The sequence below is a fragment of the Lynx canadensis genome, chromosome D3 (assembly GCF_007474595.2).
Source record: "Lynx canadensis isolate LIC74 chromosome D3, mLynCan4.pri.v2, whole genome shotgun sequence".
NCBI lineage: Eukaryota > Metazoa > Chordata > Mammalia > Carnivora > Felidae > Lynx > Lynx canadensis.
Genome location: NC_044314.2, coordinates 77,784,537 through 77,809,302, shown reverse-complemented (window position 1 = coordinate 77,809,302; position 24,766 = coordinate 77,784,537). Strand labels below are relative to the sequence as shown.

General features: G+C 39.5%; 1 protein-coding gene across 3 annotated transcripts in view; it reads left to right on the top strand.

Moving 5' to 3' along the window:
* Positions 1 to 280: 280 nt before the first annotated feature.
* The window catches only part of BICDL1 (BICD family like cargo adaptor 1), a 105,898-nt gene continuing 81,412 nt past the window's right edge, over positions 281 to 24,766 (top strand). For all 3 annotated transcript variants that reach the window (XM_030335795.1, XM_030335793.1, XM_030335794.1), the window contains exons 1-2: positions 281 to 709; positions 8,468 to 8,683. In XM_030335795.1, the coding sequence (XP_030191655.1) occupies positions 281 to 709; positions 8,468 to 8,683 (645 nt within the window). The remainder of the gene's footprint in view (positions 710 to 8,467; positions 8,684 to 24,766) is intronic.

The following is a 24,766-nucleotide window of genomic DNA, read 5'->3' as shown; positions in this document are numbered from 1 at the left end:
TTCCTCATCCTTTCCCTTTGCCACCCCCTCCTCCTCCCTAGCGCGAGCCGAGCAGCTGAGCCCCGGGGGCGGCGGCGGCGGGGGGGGGGGCGCGTGCCGCCGGCGCGGGGGAGGGGCGGGCCGGCGCGCGCCGCGCCCAGGGCTCGCGGGGACCCGAGGGGCGCGTGCCGCGGCGCGGGGCGAGGCGCGGGGCGCTGGGCGGCGCGGCGGGGCCCCTCCCCCCTGCAGCCTGGCGCGCGCCGGCCGGGCCGCACCGCTGCGGGCTCCGCGCGCGCGGGCCATGTCCGCCTTCTGCCTGGGCTTGGCCGGCCGCGCTTCAGCACCCGCGGAGCCGGACAGCGCCTGCTGCATGGAGCTGCCCGCAGCGGCCGCGGACGCAGTCGGGAGTCCAGCCGCCGCCGCCCTCATCTCCTTCTCCGGGGGCTCCGGGGAGCTGGAACTGGCGTTAGAGGAGGAGCTGGCGCTGCTGGCGGCCGGAGAACGGCCGTCCGACCCCGGGGAGCATTCTCAGGCCGAGGCCGGGCCTCCGGCCGAGGGGTCCGGACTGCAGCCGCCGCCCGCCCAGGATCCCGAACTGCTGTCGGTGATCCGGCAGAAAGAGAAGGATCTGGTGTTGGCGGCCCGGCTGGGCAAGGCGCTGCTCGAGAGGAACCAGGACATGAGCCGGCAGTACGAGCAGATGCACAAGGAGCTGACAGACAAGCTGGAGGTGAGGACGTCCCTCGTGGGATGGGTGGGAAGCAGGGAGAGCCCTTTCGGCCTTGGGCAGCTTCAGCTTCGGGAGCCACCCACCCTACTCCTTCCTTACTCACCCTGCCTTAACAGAAAACCACCTGGAGGGAGGGGTCGGGTGGAGGGTTTCGAATTATCAGACCAGGGCAACATTGAATCCACCTGACTTCAGCAAATGGGTCCACGCACCGCCCCAGCCCCGCTGTGGGCCATTCTATATATGTACTGTACACAGCGTCTAAAATAGAGCTTACAGTATGACTAATTTATACAGCGCTGAGGTGATGTCTGCACACAGAGAAATGAGAAAGTCGGGAAGCATTTAAAATATGCTTCAGGTTTTCAGAGTAGTTAATCTCTAATCAGGGTGTTAGCCTTAAAGCCTTCCAGTTTTGGCGTTAAGGCCTCCAGATGCCCTTGTCTTAACTTCCCGGCAGCTCAGAGTTGTGGGAAACAAGTGCCCCTCAAGGAGCTTTATATAGCCTTCAAATACTCAGGGATTAGGAAATGTGGTTCCATTGCAGAAATCAGGCAAGCCTGGGCTCGGCATGTGACTGTTGGTAGTGGATTTAATTTGGACCTCGGCATTTATGTGTATTTTGTATTTAAACAGTACGCTTTTTTTTTTTTTTTTTTTTTTTTGGTCTTCTGGGCCTCATTCATGCGATTCGGTGGCCAAATGCACCCCATGAGAACCATGTTACTTTAACTATTATAAATACTTCTTAAAGTGTGTAAGATTTCTGCCAGTTTTCTGTATCAAAGTCTTTTGGAGCTATGCCTGTTTGTTTTCTTGCCCTTTACTGGGAAAGGGCCTTTAAAGTGGTATGGAATGCCAGCCTTTGTAAAAATTAGAGAGCTTTTTTTAAAAAAGGGGGTGGGGCATCTGTGGCATTGGAGACTAGCTTATTTTTTTTCTGCCTGTGCATTTACTGTTGTTACCCAGTTTGGTTGCAACCAGTTCTTTTTATTCTTAGTTACAAGAGAATAGTACAGTCCTGAATAAGGTCTGAAATTGACCCTAGTCTGCTTCCATATCACTGCTGCTGGTTGAACAGTCAGAATATAAGACCAGAAACTTTTCTATAATAAGATTTAAGTGTGTGTTTGTAGTCTAGGGATGTATCAAAAGTAAATCAGGGAGAAAAAAGGAAACCAGTTGAGTGCCCTGTAGTTCAGTTGGCCTGTTAACTGGGTCTGCCAGTCGATGAACTCCTGAGATACCTCTCTGAAAAGTGGTTTGTGAAACCTATAGGTAGACTGCCAAAAAGCACCCAGTGAATTGAAGTGTTTAGTTTTCACTGGAAGTAGAGGTCTAGAAATAAAAGGTTTTTTTTTTTTTAAATGGGATTTAGTTACATGACTCTCTATAGAAGTACTACTGCAGAGATTTATTCTTGTGATTTGAAATTCCTTCAGTGAGGGACTTATTGAAGAAACATTGTTATCAGTCAGTTTGATTAGTGATGGATTTCTGAGTAATCCTGAGTGTGCAGTTACACACACCCTGGGTTCCATGTGGAGCCCTTATACATTTCTTCACAAAGGAGAAAGATTTAAAAATTCTATAACAAGAAGGGTTCTATTGTGAAAGAATAAATTACCTTTGACTTTTTGCTATTGACCAAACAGATGGTAATAAAATATTTTAAAGCTCTTAAATTAGTTTTTAAAATATCATTCCTCTACAGGTCACCATATTGAACTCTAGCGTATATTTTAATTTCTGGGGGCTGGTTGCACAACAGTGTGAATGTACTTAACACTAGGCTGTACACTTAAAAATGGTTGAGGTGGTAAATTTTATGTTCTATATACTTACATTTTAAAATTTTGTTTAAAAAGCCAAATATAGGGGCTCCTGGGTGGCTCAGGTCGTGATCTCGCAGTCTGTGAGTTCGAGCCCCGCGTCAGGCTCTGTGCTGACAGCTCAGAGCTGGAGCCTGCTTCGGATTCTGTGTCTCCCTCTCTCTCTCTCTGCCCCTTTCCTGCTCATGCTCTGTCTCTCTCGGTCTCAAAAATAAATAAACGTTAAAAAAATAAATAAAAATAAAAAGCCAAATATATTGATTGTTACTGAACACGAGTATTAGAGGGTTCAGTTATACTATTTTTTTCAAGGTATATTTCAAGGAAGATTATCATGAACAATTTTTAGTTTTTTTTAAAAAAGCACATTTAAAAAGATCCCATAAAGATATTGTCATTAGTTCCTTGTTAATTCTTTTAATTCTTACTAATATGAGAGAGACAAACCTAATAGAGGGCGATTCATTTGATACCTGCAAGTGAATTTTCCTTTCAGCATAAATTTTTTAAAATATTTTTTTTAAGTTTATTTTGAGAGAGAGAGAAAGAGCACAAATGGAGGAGAGGCAGAGAGAGAGGGTGAGAGAGAATCTCAAGCAGGCTCTGAGCTCTCAGCACAGAGCCCATCGTGGGGCTCAAACTCACGAACCATGAGATCATGACCTGAGCCAAGATCAGAAGTCAGATGCTCAATGACTGAGCCATCCTGGTGCCCCACCTCTATATTCTTTAAGCAGCCTAGATTTTAGAATGTCTGCTTAGGGACAAAATACCTTATAAAGTTTAACACTGCCATGCTATATTTTCAATTAAATTAAATACTTAAGGTTAGAAAACTAGCCTTTTAAAAGCATTTGTAATTTTCCACAAACTGTCAGTGGAGCAAACCCATTTTCTCACAGGTTGGTTTGAAAGATTAACACTTGAGGGGACTCTGAGAGAATGTTGGTTTCACTGTTAAATAGTGAGACTGGTCTTGTTTTAATCCCCTCTGTTCCCTTATTCAAAACTGGCACCTTTCTAACCTCAGGACCAATAAGCCATTGTTAAGATTTTTTTCTACCTATTTGTTAATATTGAATACCTTTCCAGTTCTGTGTGCCAAACCTAAGATTTTGTTTTGTCATTTAAAATATAAAGTACTTGATCTCATACTGCTCTCTTACTAAAGGCACACTCTTTAAAGTCTTTAATGGCTTAAAGATTAACATAGAATTTTTTTGGCTATATATCTCTTAGGGTTAAAATGAAGATTCAGTTTAACTTAAAATACTGGAAGATTGTGGTCATTTTTTTCCACTCTTAAATTGACTATATTGTATTTTATTCATTCACTGAATTATATTTTCATATACTTAAAGTTCTAAAGTTATTTTTTTAAGATTTTATTTTTTAAAGATCTTTTTTAAAAATTTATTTATTTATTTTGAGAGAGAGACAGCGTGAGTGGGGGAGAGCGAGAGAGAGAATCCCAAGCAGGCTCTGCACCGTCAGCACAGAGCCCAATTCGGGGCTTGAACTCACAAACTGTGAGACATGACCTGAGCTGAAACCAAGAGTCAGACACTTAACGGGCTGAGCCACCCAGGTACCCCAAGATTTTTCAAAGTAATCTGTACATCCAACATGGGGCCCAGATTCACAACCCTGAGCCCAAGAGTCACATGCTCCACTAACTGAGCCAGCCAGGCGCCCGTAAAGTTACTTTCTAAAATTTATTTTTTCTGCACCTACATTGAGCCCTTTTGCTTTTATATCTTATATCCAGCCAGGTCCTTAGTTTTTTTTCTGGAACATGAACTAAGACAGTAACTCAGATTTATATACTTTTTTCTTCAGTATTTTATTTATTTAGTTTCTAAAAATACTGTTTTTAACATGCAAGATCCCCTTTTTTCCTATTCCAGCTGAGAGTGGATTATCTCTTACTGCATGCAGAGGTAGTCTTTTACCTCAACTACATTTTCCTTTTCCTTCTGCAGGTCAATTCTTAGGATTCTAGTACAATTTTTTTTTTTTTTTTAAGGGCAGAACAAATAAAATGAAAGTGATCACCTAATGAGAGTCACAAGTAGATTTGGGGTAGGCAAATCTAGAGCTCCTTATTTGCATACAGTGTTTGGTCCACTTAAAAAAATAGTACTTTTTCTTTGTATTTTTCAAGAATCATATCCTGGACTTATGACAGTGGTGTTGCTTTTTTAGCTCTTGGCGGAAATCCATTTTCAGTAACAACCAATTTTAGATTGGTTAATGATGTTAACTTTTTATTTTTTCAGAGTTTTAAATACCTTTTTTTTTTTTTTTTTTTTTTTTTAAGAATGGTTTCAGATGGGGCGCCTGGGTGGCTCAGTCGGTCAAGCGTCCGACTTCAGCTCAGGTAATGATCTCACGGTTCATGAGTTCGAGCCCCGAGTCAGCCTCTGTGCTGATGGCTCAGAGCCTGGAGCCTGCTTCGCATTCTGTGTCTGCCTCTCCCCCAGTCACATTCTGTCTGTCTGTCTGTCTCTTCCTCAAAAATAAACAGAAAAAAATTGTAAAAATGGTTTCAGATTTACAGAAAAAATGGAAAGATGGTACAGAACATTTGCATATGTTCTGCACTCAATTTCCTCTGTTCTTAACATCTTACATTATCATGGTATACTTGCCATGATTAAAAATCCATTACTGATACACTGTTAACTACACTTCTTAGTTTATTCAGATTTCCTTAGCCTTTATGTACTGTGTTTTTCTGTTCCAAGATTGCAACCTGGATACATTACATTCAGTTTTCCTATCTTCTTAGTCTCCTCTTTGCTGTGGTACTTTTTTTTATGTTTGTTTATTTATTTATTTTGAGAGAGAGTGAGAGAGCGTGTGCTTGAGCTCAAGGGAGAGGCAGAGAGAGAGGGAGAGAAGAATCCCACTCAGGCTCCATACTATCAAGCCCAGAGCCCGATGCGGGCTCGATCTCACGAACCATGAGATTATGACCTGAGCTGAAATCAAGAGTCGGATGCTTAACTGCGCCACCCAGGTGCCCATGCTGTGGCACTTTTTTAGACTTAACTTGTTTATGATGACCTTAACAGTTTTGATGGTAACTTTTCTTCTTTTGTTTATTGAGGTATAATTGACATTATTAGTTTCAGGTGTAGATATTAACTTTGACACAGGAATAACACATAATATCTAAAATGGCATATAACATAACGTATAATCCCTGACCTCCATACTTCCTAATATGCTGCCTAGAGTTTACTGGTTAATTTAACACTTAATGAAAATACAATTCTAGGAAACCTTTCCTTTCTCTTATTAGACAAAAGGCTAAATTCTTTCTGTACATTAATAGGAAAGTCTTGACTGCTTTTTTTCAGTGTTGGGAAACCTGAATTAGGAAGTTTGTCACATGACCAGAAAAATATAAGGACAGAATAAACTAATCAGCACCACCTGTCGCAACCCCTCCCCCAACTCCAAGTGCATTGGATTGTTTTAGTTGCTTAGTTGGGCTGTTCACTAACAGCTGTTTGCTGAATATTTTTAAGTCTCTCTGTTCTTTTAGAACACAAGCCTAATTTATCTGGCCTCTCAGTAACACCGTGATTACTGAGTTCTTGCTGTTGCCTTCTGCTCAATCTTTTTCATTTTGGAAAAACTGAATAAAACCAAGTATCACAATTTTAGGATGGCAATTAGCATTTGTTTCTGCATTTCATCTTTTTGAAGTCTCTACAGTGACTAAAACATTCTCATTTTTGGAGTTTAGCAATATGAGGAAAGCACAGAGCAGAAAGTTCTCAGGCTGATGAGTAGAAGTCCCTCCCTTATTCCTCCTTTCCTTGCATGCTCCAAGCCGAGGTTCTATAAAGTCTAACTATAATGTGACTTCTTCAACAAATATACTAGAGTGACTATATCCGAGTGAGTTGTTTCCCAGAGTGATCGACCTGGAGGACCATACATTTATTTCAGTAAAAACTGCCTTTGCTAATGTGATCAGAATTTTGATTTTGGATTGCTGATTTTATCTTTTGGCACGTTATTTTGACTGCTGTGTCATGGTAAATTTACATCTTTTAGGGATAAATTTGACTTTCAGAAGTGTTAACAAGTCAGCAAAAAAGGGAATAAGATGTCAGGGTGAAATGGGGTAATCTCTTTTTTAGACACATCTTAAATGTGAAGTAATGTGACTGATTTTCATTTTCTTGTGCAACTATACACTGGCCCTTAACACTCTCCAAAATAATTACTCCAAAAAATATTCACAAAGTGAGAACTTGGATAGAATAAGAGTGTAGAAGAGATGACGAAGTACTCTGAAGAAGATTTATATGCTCATCATAGCTTGTAGAAACATTCTCAGTGCTTGATATCAACCTTCAGTGCATCAGAATTTCCTGTAGAGCCAAGATAGATAGATGAGTAGACAGATGCATGCCTAGGCTTCATCCCATTCTTAACTAATCACAATCTTTGGGATTGAGGTCCAGGTGGGTATATTTTCAACAATTATATCAGAGCTTTTCTGAGAGCCGTCCCCTCCCCCCCAAATTGACCATTGCTTTAACTTCTATTTAATGTACTCCTTGGGGTGTAGACTTTGCTATTTCGTATATAATATGATTTTTAAGTAGAACATACTTGCCTCTGTTAAGAGACATGCGTCTTATCTCACAGAAACAAAGAGGGGTGCCTGGCTGGCTCAGGTGGAAGGGCATGCGACTCTAAATCCAGGGTTGTGAGTTCAAGCCCTACATGGGATATAGAGATTACTTAAATAAATAAAACTTAAAAAAAAAAAAAACCCAAAAAACAAAAGGGTATTCTTATTTCCTTCAAAAGAATCCTTTTTTATTGAGCTGCTGCTTCAAGCCATCTGTACTTTGCATACCATTTGTTACACACAATTTATTTTTTTTTTAAGTTTATTTATTTTGGGGGAGAGAGAGAGAGAGAGAGAGAGGGAAAGAGAATCCCAGGCAGGCTTTGTGCTGTGACTATGGAGCCTGATTAGGGCTCAAACTCATGAACCATGAGATGATGAACTGAGTGGAAATCAAGAGTCAGATGCTTAACCGACTGAGCCACCCAGGCACCCCACAACTTACTACTTTTATCAGTCTCTCCCACTAGAATGAAAGCTCCATAAAGGCAAGGACCATGTCTGTTTTACTTTGTACTATGTCTGCAGCATAGTGGCTGACCCATCGCAGGTACTCCTCAAGAATAAATGAGTGGATCAGAAATAAATGTGCAAAGCTGATAAGCCATGATTTAAAGTAGACCTGAAGCTGAACTTGCTTGATATCCAAATATAATTCTATATATCACAACAAGTATTTATTGAATTGTGATTTGGAGTGCTAAACAGAGTCAGATGACTTAAACACAAATCCCAGCTCTGCCATTTACTAGTTTGACCTTGAGCTTGTTACTTGACCTCTTATTGTAGGTTACCTCATTTGTAAGAAAAGATGGTTAATCTGAAGGATCCCTAGAGTTCTTTCCGTCCCTGAAAATTCTTTGATTCTAAGTGTCTGGTATTATGCCAGGCATGATAGCTGATTCCAAAAGAAGCCTTCTTAAGGACTTGTGTTAAGTTGTTTAAATGTATAGTTTACTAGTTAATTAGATGACTAGGGCTGAATTTCAAGTGAATTCCTGAGTCTGTAGTCCCATCCATAGTCCCATGCCCAACGACAAGAATAAACACAGTAATATTAAGTGTTTTTAATAAGAACAGCATGCTAACTCCTTCCTACTCTGTAAGAAGGGAGTGTTTTTGTAGCTGTGAAATAGACAACTTTTCCCATGTGGCAGTGTTTTGTTGTGCTGATTGGGAAGAAGAAAAGTTAGGAGAGTGTGAAAAGAGAAAAAAAGCAAAGGCTGTACATTTTTAACAGTTTTTAAATCCTCTTCACTTCTCACCCAGCACTTAGAACAAGAGAAACACGAACTAAGAAGACGATTTGAGAACCGAGAAGGGGAATGGGAAGGGCGCGTGTCAGAGCTGGAGAGTGATGTGAAACAACTTCAGGATGAGTTGGAGAGGCAGCAGGTTCATCTACGGGAAGCAGATCGAGAAAAAACACGGGCTGTCCAGGAATTATCAGAACAGAACCAGAGGTTATTGGATCAACTCAGCAGGGTAAGCCACAAGTTAAGAATTTATGGTATAAAATACTGAAAGTTGAAACCAAAGCTGCTGTACGATGTTGTTCATACATATGGTAAGAGTAAGTTTTTGTTGCCATTGGTGTTGATATCAACAAGTTGAATAATTTTCACCTATGGGAACGTCAGCTGTGTGAACTAGGAGTCAGGAACCAAAACCCTTACCTCTCATTAATCAGCTAAGAGACTTTGACAATCACTTAACTTGGGAGATTTTTCGTTTTTAAAATGAAAAGAGTTGTGCCTAATGATTTCTGACGTTTGGTATAGCTCTAAAAGTCTGTGATTTCTTTACCTAGAAAAAGTCTGTCATGGATGAAATTGTGTTAATGAATTTGGTTCAGATATTAAATGGTGCCATCTTTAAACTGAAAAGCTTGGGGAAAATTAGAGCAAATGATTTTCAATGATGAAATGTGAATGTACATTTCTTCATATTATTTGAATATGAGAGGAGAAGTATATGTGTATCTGTATTTAAAATTTGTTCTTTTATATCCTAGTAAGTAAAAAATTCTCGTGCCTTTATAGAATGGTGTTATGGAAGTATTAATTAACCAGGGTCAAGACTGAAATCATTGCAAAGAGGGAGTTTGAGGGCTGAATAGGTCCAAATCTAATTTATATACAGAACATACCTTTTTAACAAATGCAGGAATGTTATTAATGCCCTGGTCTCTAAATCCACCTACTTTTAAAAATTAAGAGTGGGATTTACTATGGTACTTCAGTCCTTCTTATGTGTTGAAAATAAAACTATTAACTCTTTAGTTATCAGAAGAAGAAAGAACTTCTAGTCTGATCTCATTGTGTAGGTCATGCTTTGATCTTTGGAAAAGGCTTAGCTAGAGCAGTACATGGAAAATTCTTGGCATTTCTACTAATTCGATGGGTAACACCGTATGAAGTCATTTAGTTTGTCATAGTTGGTTCCCATGGATACTCTGAGACGGGTCAAAACCTTCATGCCTCACTAGGAAATGTGAGGTAAATGCCACAAGTAGGGAAAGATACAAGAAGGAGAGGCAGAGGAGAGAATGGAAGTAGGGAGGAAGGAGAGGGAGACAGGAAGGTAGAAAGAAGGGGAAAAAGAGATACCTAATAACTTGGAAAGTAGCTAGTTGCAGGAAATATTGACACGTGTGAAAGGTAAGAATCCACATGATAGGCAGAACTAAAGGTCTTGCCTTCCCATCTAGGAGATTAAATCACTATTTGATTGACTGGAAAGAAAGAGTTGGACAGTTCTTCAAGAAGTCACTTCAAGGCCAGTTTAGTAACAGCATTTCTGACTCTGTTCTAAAACCTTTTGCAACAACTGAGAAGGGAATCTCTATCCTTGTAAGATTTTTAAGATTCTGAGTGTTCATTATTCATGAAAGATTAAGTTAACTGGACAGGCCTAGCCAGATTTATTTATTTATTCAACATTTATTTAATACTTATTTTGAGTGACTTCATGAAATCGAGCCTTGCATCAGGCTCTGTGCTGACAGTGACGAGCCTGCTTGGTATTCTCTCTCTCTCCCTCTCTCTCTCTGTTCCCTGCCCCCCGCCAAAACATAAAATAAATAAACGTTAATACTTATTCTGAGCAAGTGTTTCTTACGGAACCCTATGAAAGGAATACAGCAAACCAAAACAATTAAAGGGGAAGTTATCTCTTGGGAGTAAGTTCATGTTATAAAATAACATGAGCAGAAACGACTCAATTCTGCTTTCTGATCTGGTGAAAGATAGGTGGCCAAGAGAGATGAAGGAAGAAAGCAAATATTAAACACCATGTAGCAAAAGAGCAGTGAGCTTGGAATTTAGATGCATGTTGAATCTTGACCCTGCTTCTCATTGACTGGTTCACCTTGTTTTTGCCTCGCTTTTCTAATCTTTAAAATGGGGATAAAAATCTATACCTTATGCAAGTACTTTTGAAATGAAAATGAGGTAATGTGCCCGTGTTATGCTGCAGTATATGAAGGTAAGGATTTCAGTGTTAATGGTTGTTTTAATAAAGCAGTATATTTATAGTTGGGGTTCCTTTGCCTAGTTTCTCTGTAGAAAATCCTGATAAGCTGTTCCCAAAAGGATATAGGGGGATAACATTTCCACTAGATCTAGATTCTTGTTATCCTCTCTGGCCTTGAATGTAGGCCCTTGGTGAGTTGTGTGGCTTTTTTTCCCTTTCTCTTTTTAAGCAGGACAAGCCCCTGGGGTTTTCCATCAACAGCCATTTTAGATTGTATTTTATTATCATTTTATTAACTGGGTATTCAGGAACCAAAGGAGTTGAGTGCTTTGAAGTGAATTAAGATTCTCATGGGACAAGATAACAACCAGCAGAGGTAGTAGAAGGCCTCGCTTTTCTTGTGATGTCTATAACATGTCTTTATAAGCATGAAATGTATAATATTTAAAACTTAGTACAATACTTCTGTGATACTTTTGTCTGAAGTATTTTTTAAAGTTTATTTATTTATTTATTTATTTAGTAATTTCTACACTCAGCATGGGGCTCGAACTCACAACCCCCAGACCAGGAGCTGCATGTTCTGACTGAGTCAGCCAGGCACCTCTGAAATATTTTTAAGTATATTTCTTTTGCTGCCACAGACTCCAAGGTTGTTATATATATATTTTTTAATTATTTATTTATTTTTTAAGTTTGTTTATTTATTTTGACAGAGTTCGAACAGGGGAGGGGCTGAGAGAGAGGGAGAGAGAGAGAATTGCAAGCAGGCTTTGTAACTGTCAGTACAGAGTCTGACCCAGGGCTTGAACTCACAAGCTATGAGATCATGACCTGAGTTGAAATCGAGAGTTGGACGCTTAACCAATTAAGCCACCCAGGTGTCCTTTTCTTTCTTTCTTTTTTAATAACCGCTCTATTGAGATTAATTCATATACCATAACATTTACTTTTTAAAGGTATAAAAATTCACTGAGTTTTAGTATATTCACAAGGTTGTGGAACTCTGAACAGTATCTCTCTTTTTTTAATGTTTATTTTTGAGAGAAAGAGCATGAGCAGGGAGGGGCAGAGAAAGGGAGACACACAGAAACAGAAGCAGGCTCCAGGCTCTGAGCTGTCAGCACAGAGCCCAGTGTGGGGCTTGAACCCATGAACTGCAAGAACATGACCTAAGTCAAAGTCAGATACTTAACCGACTGAGCCACCTAGGGAACTTTGTCACTACTATCTAATTATAGAATATTTCACCCCCCCACCCCAAAAAGAAATCCTATACCCATTGGTAGTCACTTTCCATTCCTCCTAACCCTCCCTATCCCATGCCCTGACCCCTGGTAACCATTAGCCTACTTTCTGTTTCTGTGGATTTGCCTATTCTGGACATTTCATATAAATGAAATCATACATGTATGATTCTTTGTGACTGACATCTTTCCCTTAGTGATGTTTCAAGGTTCATCTGCATTGTAGCATATATCAATAATACTTTATTTTTATGGCTGAAGAATATTCCATTGTACAGATATAACATTTTGTTTGTTCATTAGTTGATGGACATTTGGGTTGTTTCCACTTTTTGGCTGTTATGAATAAGTTTACCATAAAAATTCATGTACAAGTTTTTATGTGACCAAGGTTCTTTTCAGCTCTATAATAGGATGCTATGAGCATATATATCCCATGAGCTTCTGGGTCCTCATTATCATGAAGGAAGGAATAAGTATTGTTCTAATTTTATAGCTGGGAAAACTTGAGGGACAGAAAGGCACATGACTTGTTTAAGCCTTTTCTAATTCAAGACTTGTTAGGGTTCCTGTGCTTTACTTTCAGATTTCTAAGGCAGTAATTAAGGTCACAGGTTTTAGAGTCAGACAGCCCTGTGGCCAAAGACCAACTCTGCTATTTATGAGTTGGGGAAACATGCGAAAGTTTTTTCACTTTTTTAAACCTTAGTTTCCTTCTTTATAAAATGGAAACAATTATATTATCACTATTACCTGATACTGTTAGGAGGAGCAAATGAGATAATGTATGTAATCTCTAACCATGGTGTTTAGCATATTGTAAGTGCTCAATAAATGGTAGCATGGTTTATAATTATCATGTCTTCTTCATGTAGATGGTGTTTCTGTATCTAGTCAAACTTTGATTCTCTAACCTGAGAGAAGAAGAATCTGAAGTGTCCCCAGCATATATTAGTGTTTGAAAATGTTGTGTCTTGCAGTTAAATTTCTATTCAAAAATATTTGAGTAAAAGTGATCTTTCTAGGAATTGAGTCAGATTTGTTCTATGGCATCTTGTATCCCTTAGATACTGCTTCAGATACCCTGGGGATACCTTTATTCCAGTTTATTTGTTCATTTGGACAAAATGCCCTCTAAGTTCTCTTCTAGCTTCTAAAATTCTGTGAGACTCATTTTTGTGAAACTCAAGCTGACCTATTTGGAGAAAGTGTAATTCACTTTCTGAGTTAGAAAGTGACACCATGTGGGAATGCAGGCTGGTGCAGCCACTCTGGAAAACAGTATGGAGGTTCTTCAAAAAACTAAAAATAGAACTACCCTATGACCCAGCAATTGCACTACTAGGTATTTATCTAATGGATACAGGTGTGCTGTTTCGAAGGGACACATGCACCCCCATGTTTATAGCAGCACTATCAACAATAGCCAAAGTATGGAAAGAGCCCAAATGTCCATCGATGGATGAATGGATAAAGAAGATGTGGTGTATATATATATATATACAATGGAGTATGCCTTGGCAATCAAAAAGAATGAAATCTTGCCATTTGCAACTACATGGATGGAACTGGAGGGTATTATGCTAAATGAAATTAGAGAAAGACAAAAATCACATGACTTCACTCATATGAGGACATTAAGAGACAAAACAGATGAACATAAGGGAAGGGAAACAAAAAGGATATAAAAACAGGGAGTGAACAAAACAGAAGAGACTCATAAATATGGAAAATAAACTGAGGGTTACTGGAGGGGTTGTGGGAGGGGGGATGGGCTAAATGGGTAAGGGGCACTAAGGAATCTACTCCTGAAATCATTGTTGGGCACTATATGCTAACTAATTTGGATGTAAATTTAAAAACATAAAAAGAAAACAAGTTAATAAAAAAAAAAAAAAGGAAAGTAACACTATGATGGCATTGACAGTGGGGTTTAATAGGTTATGTTAGACCTTTATCATCCTACCTCAAAAGTGGAAAGATGGGGTGCCTGGGTAGCTCAGTCGGTTAAGTGTTTAACTCTTGATCTCAGCTCAGGTCTTAATCTCAGGGTCGTGAGTTCAAGCTCTGCAGGTGTGGAGTCCACTTAAAAAAAAAAAAAATGGAGGGATGCCTGGGTGTCTCAGTTGGTTGAGCATCCAACTTCAGCTCAGGTCATGATCTTGCAGTTTGTGAGTTTGAGCCTTGCACCTGGCTCTCTGCTCTCTCTGCTCATCAGCACAGAACCCGCTTTGGATACTCTGTCCCTGCACCCGCCCTCCCCCTACTCCTCACCCCTCTCAAAAATGAATAAACGTTTTTGTTTTGTTTTTTTTTAAAGTGGAAAGAATACAGTGGGCCTTGCTTTCGGAAAAAGGAGAGGTGAAACATGGGCCATACTACATAAAACTTAGAGGTTTTGGGGGGCATCTTGGTGGCTCGGTTGGTTAAGTGTCCAACTTCACATCAGGTTGTGATCTCACAGTTTGTGAGTTTGAGCCCTTCATCAGGCTCCGTGCTGACAGCTCAGAGCCTAGAACCTGCTTCGGATTCTGGGTCTCCCTCTCTCTCTGCCCCACCCCTGCTTGCACTCTGTCTCTCAAAAATGAATAAATGTTAAAAAAAAAACAAAACAAAACAACTTAGAGGCTTTTTGAGAATCCTTTTTTTTGTTTGTTTGTTTGTTTGTTTGTTTCTTTACTTATTTTGAGAGAGAGCAGGCAGGGAAGGGGCAGAGAGAGGGAGAGACAGAAAGACAGAATCCCAAGCAGGCTCTGTGCTGTCAGCATGGAGCCTGACATGGGGCTCAAACTCACCAACAGTGTAATCATGACCTGAGCCAAAAGCAAGAGTCAGATGCTTAACGAAATGAGCCATCCAGGTGCCCTGAGAATCCTGATAAATACAAAATACAGTACTTTTCACTGGCATTACAGCAGAATCCTCCAGAACCCCCAAATGATTTTTCTCCCCAACAGTAGTAGTGAAGATAATAGAGTTCTAATTAGTGTTAGAGTCCTGAAGTGATCATTCACTAATTTAACCTGCTACAGCTTATACCATATTTTAGGTGCTGTAGAAACTTCTTATAGTTTGCATGTACAGCATCAAGCCAAAACAGTGATTTGAACAGTGTAGAAATAGTCTTATTCACAATAATAATAATGTCAGTAATAATAAGCTTCTTATTTAGCCTTTTCAGCCTTCAGAAGTTGACATATTTTCTTCTTTTTATTAAAACTTTTTAAATGTTTTTATTTATTTTTGAGAGAGAGATAGAGCATGAGCGGGGGTGGGGTAGAGACACAGGGAGACACAGAATCCGAAGCAGGCTCCAGACTCCTAGCTGTCAGCACAGAGCCCAACACAGGGCTCCAACTCATAAACCTCGAGATCATGACCTGAGCTGAAGTCATACATTTAACTGATTGAGCCCCCAGGCGCCCCAACATAAGATATTTTCAAAATGAATCTCAGTAGTGTTAGAAATTTCAGTAAAAGAAGGCATTTTCACAGTTTGTACTAATAAAGCACTGCTCATACTTCCTTGTAAAACACTAAGGTCAGATAAGCACTTGTTGACCAAAGAATGGGAAAAATTATTGATTTCTCCTTAAAAAGGGGGGTGGGAGGTTAAAATTTCCTAGGGACTTCTAAAGTTTACTTCCCCAAAATACATAGCTCTAGAGTTTGTAGAAACTGGCTGGGAAATGCTCTTACACTTTTTCCCTGCAGTTTTGTACATGAAATAGTCACACCTTTTTCCCCCTCCTTCCCTAACTCCTCATCCTACCAGCAGCAGAACCATATGCTTAATCCTAATCCCATTTTCTCTAGTAGGGGTCAGGGTTTCAGACTGCAGGACCGAATGTATACAGTCTTAGTGACTGTTTATTATGTATTGGGTTACAATTTTTGGATAATTATGTAGATATTTGCATTTTCCATTTATAAAACCATGACATACTTCACACAGAAAACTGCAGAGAGTAATATAAATCCAACTTTGTAAAATCTTAACATTTTGTCATATTCAGATTTTTTAAAGAGATAAAACATTGATACATTTGAGGGTTTCATGTCAGTCCTCTCCACTTTTCCAGTTACTCTTCTACCTATTCATGTGTTTATACTACACACGTGTGTGCATGTATGTCAACATATATATTCCATTATATATACTATATCCATTAATATTGTATAATAACATTTTTCCATGTTTCAAACAATAAACGGCAGCATCATTCTCACAGATAATGTTCACATCATTCTGTACTTCATTCTTTTGGCTCAATGTTATGTTTAAGGGATTGACATATTAATAAATATAGTTCTAGTTCATTTATTTCAACTGTTTATTATTTGGGCAAATATAGTACAATATACTTATTCTTTTATTGATAAACCTTTAAGTTCCTAATTTTTCATTACTGCACACTTTCCTGCAGTGACTATTCTTGTGCACATATACTTGTGTTAATCTGGTAAACCTAGGAGTGGAATTGCTTGGTCCAAGAGTAAAGACCTCTTCAAAAAAAAAAAAAAAAAAGAGTAAAGACCTCTTCAACTCCATGAGATGTTGTCAAATTACTCTCCAAAACTGTTGTACAAATTTACATTCTTAGCGTGCAATGTGTGTGAGAGCCAGTATGTGTGATTGTTCTCATCTTCGCCAACACTTGGTGTTGGTTTTAAAAATCAGTCTCCAGGCACCTGAGTGGCTCAGTCAGTTGGGCGTCTGATTCTTGATCTCAGTGCAGGTCTTGATCTTAGGGTTGTGGGTTCAAGCCCCACATTGGGCTCCACGTTGGGTATGGAGCCTACTTAAAAAAAAAAAAATTAGTCTCATGTATCTGAAATGGTATTTTTATTGGTTTTTTTTTTAATTTTTATTTTAATTTTGATTTCATGAATTGCTAGTGAGGTTGGGCATCTTTTGTTTTTATGTTTATTGTGAATTGCCTGTTTGTATCTTTCACTGTTTTCTTACTGGTGTGTAAGCATATTTTAACATGTTCTTGATGCTGTTAAATTTTCACTTTGTTTATGGAGTCTTTTACTAAACAGAAGTGTGTACTTTCATTGAAGTCAAATTTATTAATCATTTCTTTTATGATTTGTTCTTTTGTGTTTTGATTTGTCCTATTCTCCCAAGTCCTAAAGATATTTTCCCATGCTAATTACAAAAACTTAAGCTTGTTTTTTACATTTAGATCTTTAATCTATCTAGAACTTATTTTATAGTGTGATATAGCATAGGAAACCAGTTATGTTTTCTATACTGATTCTGTCTCAGTGCTGTTTATTTCCCCACGGATTTCTAATACTATGTGTATTTTTGTAATGAAAAAAAAAATCCTACTATTTATTCTTGAATGAAGAGCCAAGATAACTTAAAATAGAAATTTCAGAAGGTTTTAGAAAACTGTATTAGGTGGCTAGGGCTGCTATAACAAAGTGGATGGCTTAGACAGCAGAAATGTATTATCTTGTGGTTCTAGAGGCTGGAGGTCCAAAATCAAGGTGTCTTACAGGTTGATTCCTTTTTATTAAAAAAAAAATTTTTTTGGGGGGGCGCCTGGGTGGCGCAGTCAGTTGAGCGTCCGACTTCAGCCAGGTCACGATCTCGCGGTCCGTGAGTTCGAGCCCTGCGTCGGGCTCTGGGCTGATGGCTCGGAGCCTGGAGCCTGTTTCCGATTCTGTGTCTCCCTCTCTCTCTGCCCCTCCCCTGCTCGTGCTCTGTCTCTCTCTGTCCCCCCCAAAAAATTTTTTTTAATGTTTATATTTTTTTTAATGTTTATTAATTTTTGGGGGGGCCAGGTCGATTCCTTTTTAGAGCTAGAAAGGAAGGGTCTGTTCCAGATCTTGTTACCTGGCTTGTAGATGGCTGCCTTCTCCTTATGTCTCTTTCCTCTATATGTAATTCTCTCGGTTTTCAAATTTCCTCTCCTTATAAGAACAACATATTGGATTGGGGCCCAGCATGATAACCACTTTTTAATTTGATTACCACTGTAAAGACTTTGTCTCCAAAAAGGTCACATTCTGAGGTACTGGAGTTTGGACTTCAACATAGGGATTTTGACCCATAACAACCATTTTGAGCTGTTTTTTGCCAGAAGGTCCAACTCTTGGATGTTAGTGTTGTCTGTGGGAAGTGTTCACAGTGGTTCCACTTTCCTTGGAGGTTCCATACATTCAATAACATATTTACACACTAAAGGTACATATACCTATGACCATATGACTAAGGGCTGCCATGACCAGTGGGAAGAGATTTCAAATGTTTAATTGCATTCTTTGAAAAAGTCCCAGATCCACCTTCCCCGCTGCTTCTCCTTTAATGATTAACTGGCTTTCTATTCTTTTGAGTAAAATAGTTATTTATTTATTTATTTACTTATTTATTTAAGACCTCCTTTAATTTCAGCATTCAGTAAATATTTATTGAGCAAAGCACAAGGGGATACAGTGGGGGAACATAAGACATATGATATGTGAAGCTACTAGGAAGAGGTATATAAATAACTAAACAAATCCACAAGATAACTATAGGTTGTGGTAGGTACTGTGAAGGATGATGTGATGGTAAATGACCAGAAAGAAGAGAGCAACTTTAGAAAGAGTAGGTAGGAAGGAGGTAACATTTGAGGTGAGACCTGCGGGGTGAAGAGTCAGCCATAGAAGAGATGGAAGAACAGTGTTCTTTGATGGGTACTGTTAGATTGTAAACGCTTTGGGAGCAGGGACTGTGTACACACACACACACACACACACACACACACACACACACAGATAAGCAGGTATCTAGCAGAGTGGCCATTCAATAAAAGATAGGTGGTTGTGTTTTTGTCGTTAAATGACAAGCTAAGGTACCTAATAAAGAAATATTTAGAACTATAACTTTCTTTTTTTTTTTTTTTTTTTTTTTTTTTTTTTTTTTCCAACGTTTTTATTTATTTTTGGGACAGAGAGAGACAGAGCATGAACGGGGGAGGGGCAGAGAGAGAGGGAGACACAGAATCGGAAACAGGCTCCAGGCTCCGAGCCATCAGCCCAGAGCCTGATGCGGGGCTCGAACTCACGGACCGCGAGATCGTGACCTGGCTGAAGTCGGACGCTTAACCGACTGCGCCACCCAGGCGCCCCTAGAACTATAACTTTCTGAAAAATATACTGCCCCTTCGTGCACTCTGTGGAAGGGCACTCTTGACTGTTTCAAATACATTCTTAGACTGTATCTGTTCTGTTTAGAAACCAGTGGTCAAAGAGACCATGGATGTCAACACTATGACAGGCAAGCTACAGATAATGGTGACTCAGTTGCCTAGAGATCTAGTGTTGTCTTCATAGATTCTCCTTCTGGAATTGCATAAAAACCCAATCTTCATGAACTGAGGAGAGTGACTACAGAATGGACAGAGTTTTGGGGTACTGACTGCAAGTACTTTTTGTGTTATGCTGTGACTTCTCCAGTGGTCTGTATGTTGGTCAGTTTCTGAGTGACTGGCCCTGTGGTCCTCTGACCTTCCTGATGGAGATGGAAATCAGCATTTCAACTTTTACTGAAAAACTTTTCTCGTGGGAGAATTGGCCGTCATTTGGGGTTGGGTATCATTATGACTCCCACTCTGCCTCACGGGGTACATACACTCTGGACAAAAAAACTCTCTGCCTCCAACTATCTTGTCATCTTATCTGTTCTTAGAGCCCAAAATGGTCTGTAGTGTGGAGAAGGAGTCAGAGGTTCCCCTTTGGAAAGCTGATAGTGACTGCTTTTGAACAGAGTCCCATGAGGGTCTATAGTTGCTCTGTGTGCAGCCCTGGATGCTAAACTCGTGAGAATTCACCTTAAAAGTCATTATTTTTCCCCTTATTTGTTTCAGTATTGTGCTATATCTTAACTTTTATTTTGACACGGCCCTTCCTGTTGGTCCTTTCCCCCCTCATTGCAGCTCTATAAGTATCTCTAACAAACCTCTCCCTTCTTCCTCACAACCAGAATTATAGTCATGTGTCTAGTCACTATGGCTTTGGGTATTACTATCTACTTGTGTCAAAAAGAGAAGCTATATTGGGGGCAGTATATAAAAAGGGCTGTTCCAAAAGCTGGGTGAAGAGAAAAAGGGTTGTTACTATAGAATCACAGGTAAGGCAGGGGACAAAAAGAATTTAACAGGAAGTTAGGCCTAGGTCTGAGGCCAGGAGAAATCAAAGCCTGTGTTTTAAACTGGAAGGGCTTAGGCCAAGAGATGCCTGGAGGAATAGTCTGAAGATTGGTGATAAAGAGGTTGAAATAAAGGAACAAAGATTCACTTGTAGTTTAAGTGAAGCCAGGCAGTTTGAAATCTATGTCTATTAAAACTTTGCATCCAGTGAGGTATTCTTTTCTGAAACTTGGTTTCTATAGCTAGGATAGGGGTGGCTTCTTAAGGAACTAAGCCTCACTGAATATTTTTTACAAGATACTGAAGATTCTATGTTTGCCTTTGCCTGAAGTTTCCACTCATAGGTTTTTCATTAAAAAATTTATAGAGTGTTTTTTTTCCCTGATGGCAAAAAGAACTCACGTTTCATTGTAAAGTAAAATTTAGACAATATAGAAATGTTTGATATAAACAGTGAAAATCCCCCATGATCCTCTGTTAAAGGAAATACTAATAACAGTTTGGTGTTAATATATTTGTATTTTTCCATATGTCACACATAACTTTTCTATTTTTGCTTTTTTTTTTAAAAAAACAAAATGTTTTGTTAATTTTTTTATGTATTGTATCTTGGCTTTTTTTTTCATATTTTTAATGGTTGTATATAGTACTCCATGTTCAAAAGGCCATACCATAGTTAGTGTTAACCATTTTGTATTGAAAACCATGTGCATTGGGTACAGTGTTTTAGTTACAAACACAGCTGCAGTGAACATCCTTGTGTACGTATCTTGGTGCTCTTATATCAGCCTTTCCCTGGATTGAATTCCTATAAGTGAGGTATCTAGGTCAAAAGGTGTGTACATTTAAATTTTTAATAGATATTATCATCGTGCCCTCCAAAAATGTTTTCACAGTTTTATTCTCCCTCACATTTATCTTTATTAGGCTGAAAAACCTACCATTCTTCACACATAAGTAGTAAAACTGTATGGTCCTTAAAGAAAATGGAAGTAATGTTCATCACAAAATTGAGGATAATGGTTACCTGAGGAGTGTGAAGGGGAGAGGGTTGTCATCAGGAAAAAAAGTGCTTGGGGAGGTGGCCTCTGGGATGGTCTACTTCTTGGCCTTGGTAGTAATTAAGTGGATGTTTGCTTTACAGTTACCTATTAAACAGTGTATATATGTTTTGTGTATTTATCTTTATATATATTTGGTAATAAAAAGAAAAAGTCATTCAACAAATATTTATGATGTATACCTACTATGTATGAAGGAACTGTTCTGTGTAACAGAGATACTGCAGTGAACAAGATAAATTTCCCTGTTCTGAGATAATGTAGGAGATTGATGATAAAGAAAGAAATACATAAATAATACAAGTCAGAAGTGGTAAGTGCTATAATCACATATAGCCAGGTAAAGGGGAGAAAGTGGTAGCTGTAGGGACAACTCAATTTTGGATAGGGCTGTCGAGAAGGAACCTTTGAAGGGATGAGATTTGAACAGGCACCTAATAGATTAAAAAGAAGTGAAAGAATATTCCAGTCATTTAAAAGCCTAGGAATGAATGGAAAGCAGGTTGATGTGACTGGGGTGTAGTCAGTTTGGGAAGAGTGTGGGAGATGAGGTCAGAGGGACAGTCAGTGGCTAGATTATGTAGGGCCTTACTAAGCCATGATACAGATTTGGGATCTTATTCAGTGTGCTGCAAAGCCAGTGATCTGTTTTTGGCAGGGGAGCATCATGATGTGATTGAGAACTGTTGTTAATTTTTTTTTAATGTTTATTTTTGAGAGAGAGAGAAAGAGAGCGCAAGTGGGTGAGGGGCAGAGAGAGAGGGAGACACAGAATCCGAAGCAGTCTCCTGGCTCTGAGCTGTCAGCACAAAGCCCGACGCGGGGCTTGAACCCACAAATCGCGAGATCATGACCTGAGCCAAAGGTGGACGCTTAACCGACTAAGCCACCCAGGCTCCCCGATAACTGTTTTTAAAAGATTATGTTAGCTGCTGCAGGAAAATGGATTGTAGGGCCTGGGTGGAAGCACAGAGATCAGTGAAGGACTTTCCAAGAGGAGAGTTGATGGTAGTGTTGATTATGGAGGTGGTGAGAAGGATTATATTGGGCGTGTGTTTTGAAGGTAGAAATTTTGAGTGAAATCTCCCATCTGAGCTCTCTGAGTTTGAGATTCTGTTCTGGTACCTTTTGTTGGGTGTCACCTAAGAATTTATACACTCAGAGTGACTGGAGCTGTATTCAGATGAGTGCCAGCTCCCCCTCCCTGACCTTTGCCCTCTGTGATGCCCCATCTTCTCACCCACCCCCACACTCTCTGTTCCCAGAAGAGCCACTCTTCTGAGCTGGTGTCTGAGATGGCACATGTGGGAGGAAGTTGGTGCAAACAGGTGCTTTGTTTGTTTCCTGCCTGTTGGGAGCTATATTCCTCAGTCTGCCTCTAACATCTTCCGCACACACAAAGAATACAGTGTGCATACTAGCTGGAGCTAATCTTCCCTGAAAAGACTAATTTTCCTCTGAAGAGTAAACAGATCCTTGTTCTTTAAACAGCCCATTTGGGATTTGCAGCTCTGCATCTGGCACACTTCTCGAAGCAAATTTTTCCCTGGTTTCCTTCTCAGGGTTAAAGGCTTTTAAGTAGTTGCCATTAGTGTCATGGTCGCTCTGCTGCTGGTGGGTGACATGTAGCCATCCTTGCTTCTAGAGCACTTTACAGTGAACAGCTGCTCATCAAAAGTAGTTTTAATTGCTGAATGGGCTTTTGTACCTTTTAGGGTGGGGGATGTCTTGCTTGGTTTCTTCTTTAAAAACAAATTTTTTTTTTACATTTATTAATTTTTTGAGAGACATAGAGACACAGAGCACAAGTTGGGGAGGGGCAGAGAGAGAAGGAGTCACAGACCCCGAAGCAGGCTCCAGGCTCCGAGCTGTCAGCACAGAGGCCGACGTGGGGCTTGAACTTACAAACAGTGAGATCATGACCTGAGCCAAAGCCGGACACCCAACCAACTGAGCCACCCAGGCATCCCACTTGTTTTCTTCTTAAAGTCTGCCTCCTTTACATGTTTTTGTAGAAAAAGACATGGTAGTTTTTAGTCAGCCTATCCCTGAAAGCAGTTATGAAAACAAGATTATTTCCCAACCAAATAACAGTTATTTATTATTATTATTATTATTATTATTATTATTATTATTATTATTATTATTTTGAGAGAGGTGGGGACAGAGGAGAAGGAGAGAATCTTAAGCAGGCTCCACACCCAGTGCAGAGCCTAATATAGGGCTTGATTTCATGATGGTGAGATCATGACCTGAGCCAACCAAGAGTCAGATGCTTGACTGACAAGCCACCCAGGTGCCCCCAAATAACAGTAATTTAAATTTCCAAAGGACATTCATTCATGGTACCTACTCTGATATCATCATAACTCTGTGATGGAGGCAGTGCTAATTATTCCTTTTTTGACAAATAAGGAAATTGAGGATCAGAAGTTTAGTGACATTGCCCAAGGCTTTACACTGGTTACAGGTTAACCACTGGTTTGAAGATTGGTTTTTGTACATTTTCAAGGATGAGTAGTTAGTCGATCAGAAATAAACACCTCCTCACATGTATTTCTATCTCATTGGCTTCATTTTTAGTTAATATTCACTGAATATTATTGTCTTGGATGCCCCTTAACTTCAGAGTCACTGAGTAGAATGAATCCAAAGGTTGGGATCCACTTTTAGCAATTTCTATTTGTTATGTCAAGAGTGTGCTAAGAGGATTGAAAATGATTTGTTGAGAGGATCACTTCAGCTAGAGCAGAAAAGGGGCTTTTGCATCTAGGCGCTCTCTCTATGAAGACAGCGTTTCCAGCTTTTTCCAGATTGGTACTATTGCTAATTAGTAGGTTAAACACATTAGGGTGGTAATTGCTTGTTATTTCAGTATATGTTTTTATTAGTGGATTTGTGTCTTATTTGAACCTGTTGTTAATTATTTACCAAAGAGAAAGCCATGCCTGATCCTGGAGTCTTCAGGTTTGTTGTATTATTTACAACTCTTTCTAATTCTGATTATCTTTTTCAAAAGACGAGCGCCTAAGGTTCTAGCATATTGTCTAAATTTGGGGGGGTCGAAAGGCCCAAGATTAGGTAAATCACGGTAGGAGTAGTTCTTCTTAATACTCCTAGATTTGACTTAATACAATGGCAATCAGCCTTTTTTGGACATTGAATCTAGATTCCCTCCATCCCTGTAGACAGCTTAGTGTATCATTGTTGGAGTGATGAAGTAGAGTTAAATGAGCTGACCCTGCCTGATGTGAGGTGAGGTCTTTAAATTTTGTACCTGGCAAATGGGTTGCAGGTGGTAGGAAGATTGTAGTTTATTGGCAGAGGAAAAAAATTGTCAGCAAACTATTTACTCTTTTGCTACCTGTGCTGGTTAACCCATGGTTCTCGCCCCTAAATATTGTTGCCTTGAGAAAGGAAATCTCTGTATTCAGTGAGTAAACATAATCAGCAGAAAAGCAGGTCATGTTTTGACCCTGTTAGCATCTTCTTCATTGCTCTTCATTGGAGTCCAGGACAGTAATCCAATGATATCATAATTTTTAGAATTGAAAAAGGACTTCCAGTGTATAGCTGGACCGTGGTTTATAAAATGCTTTTCAGAGATTCTGCAAATTTGATTGTTTTTAAAAATTTGTA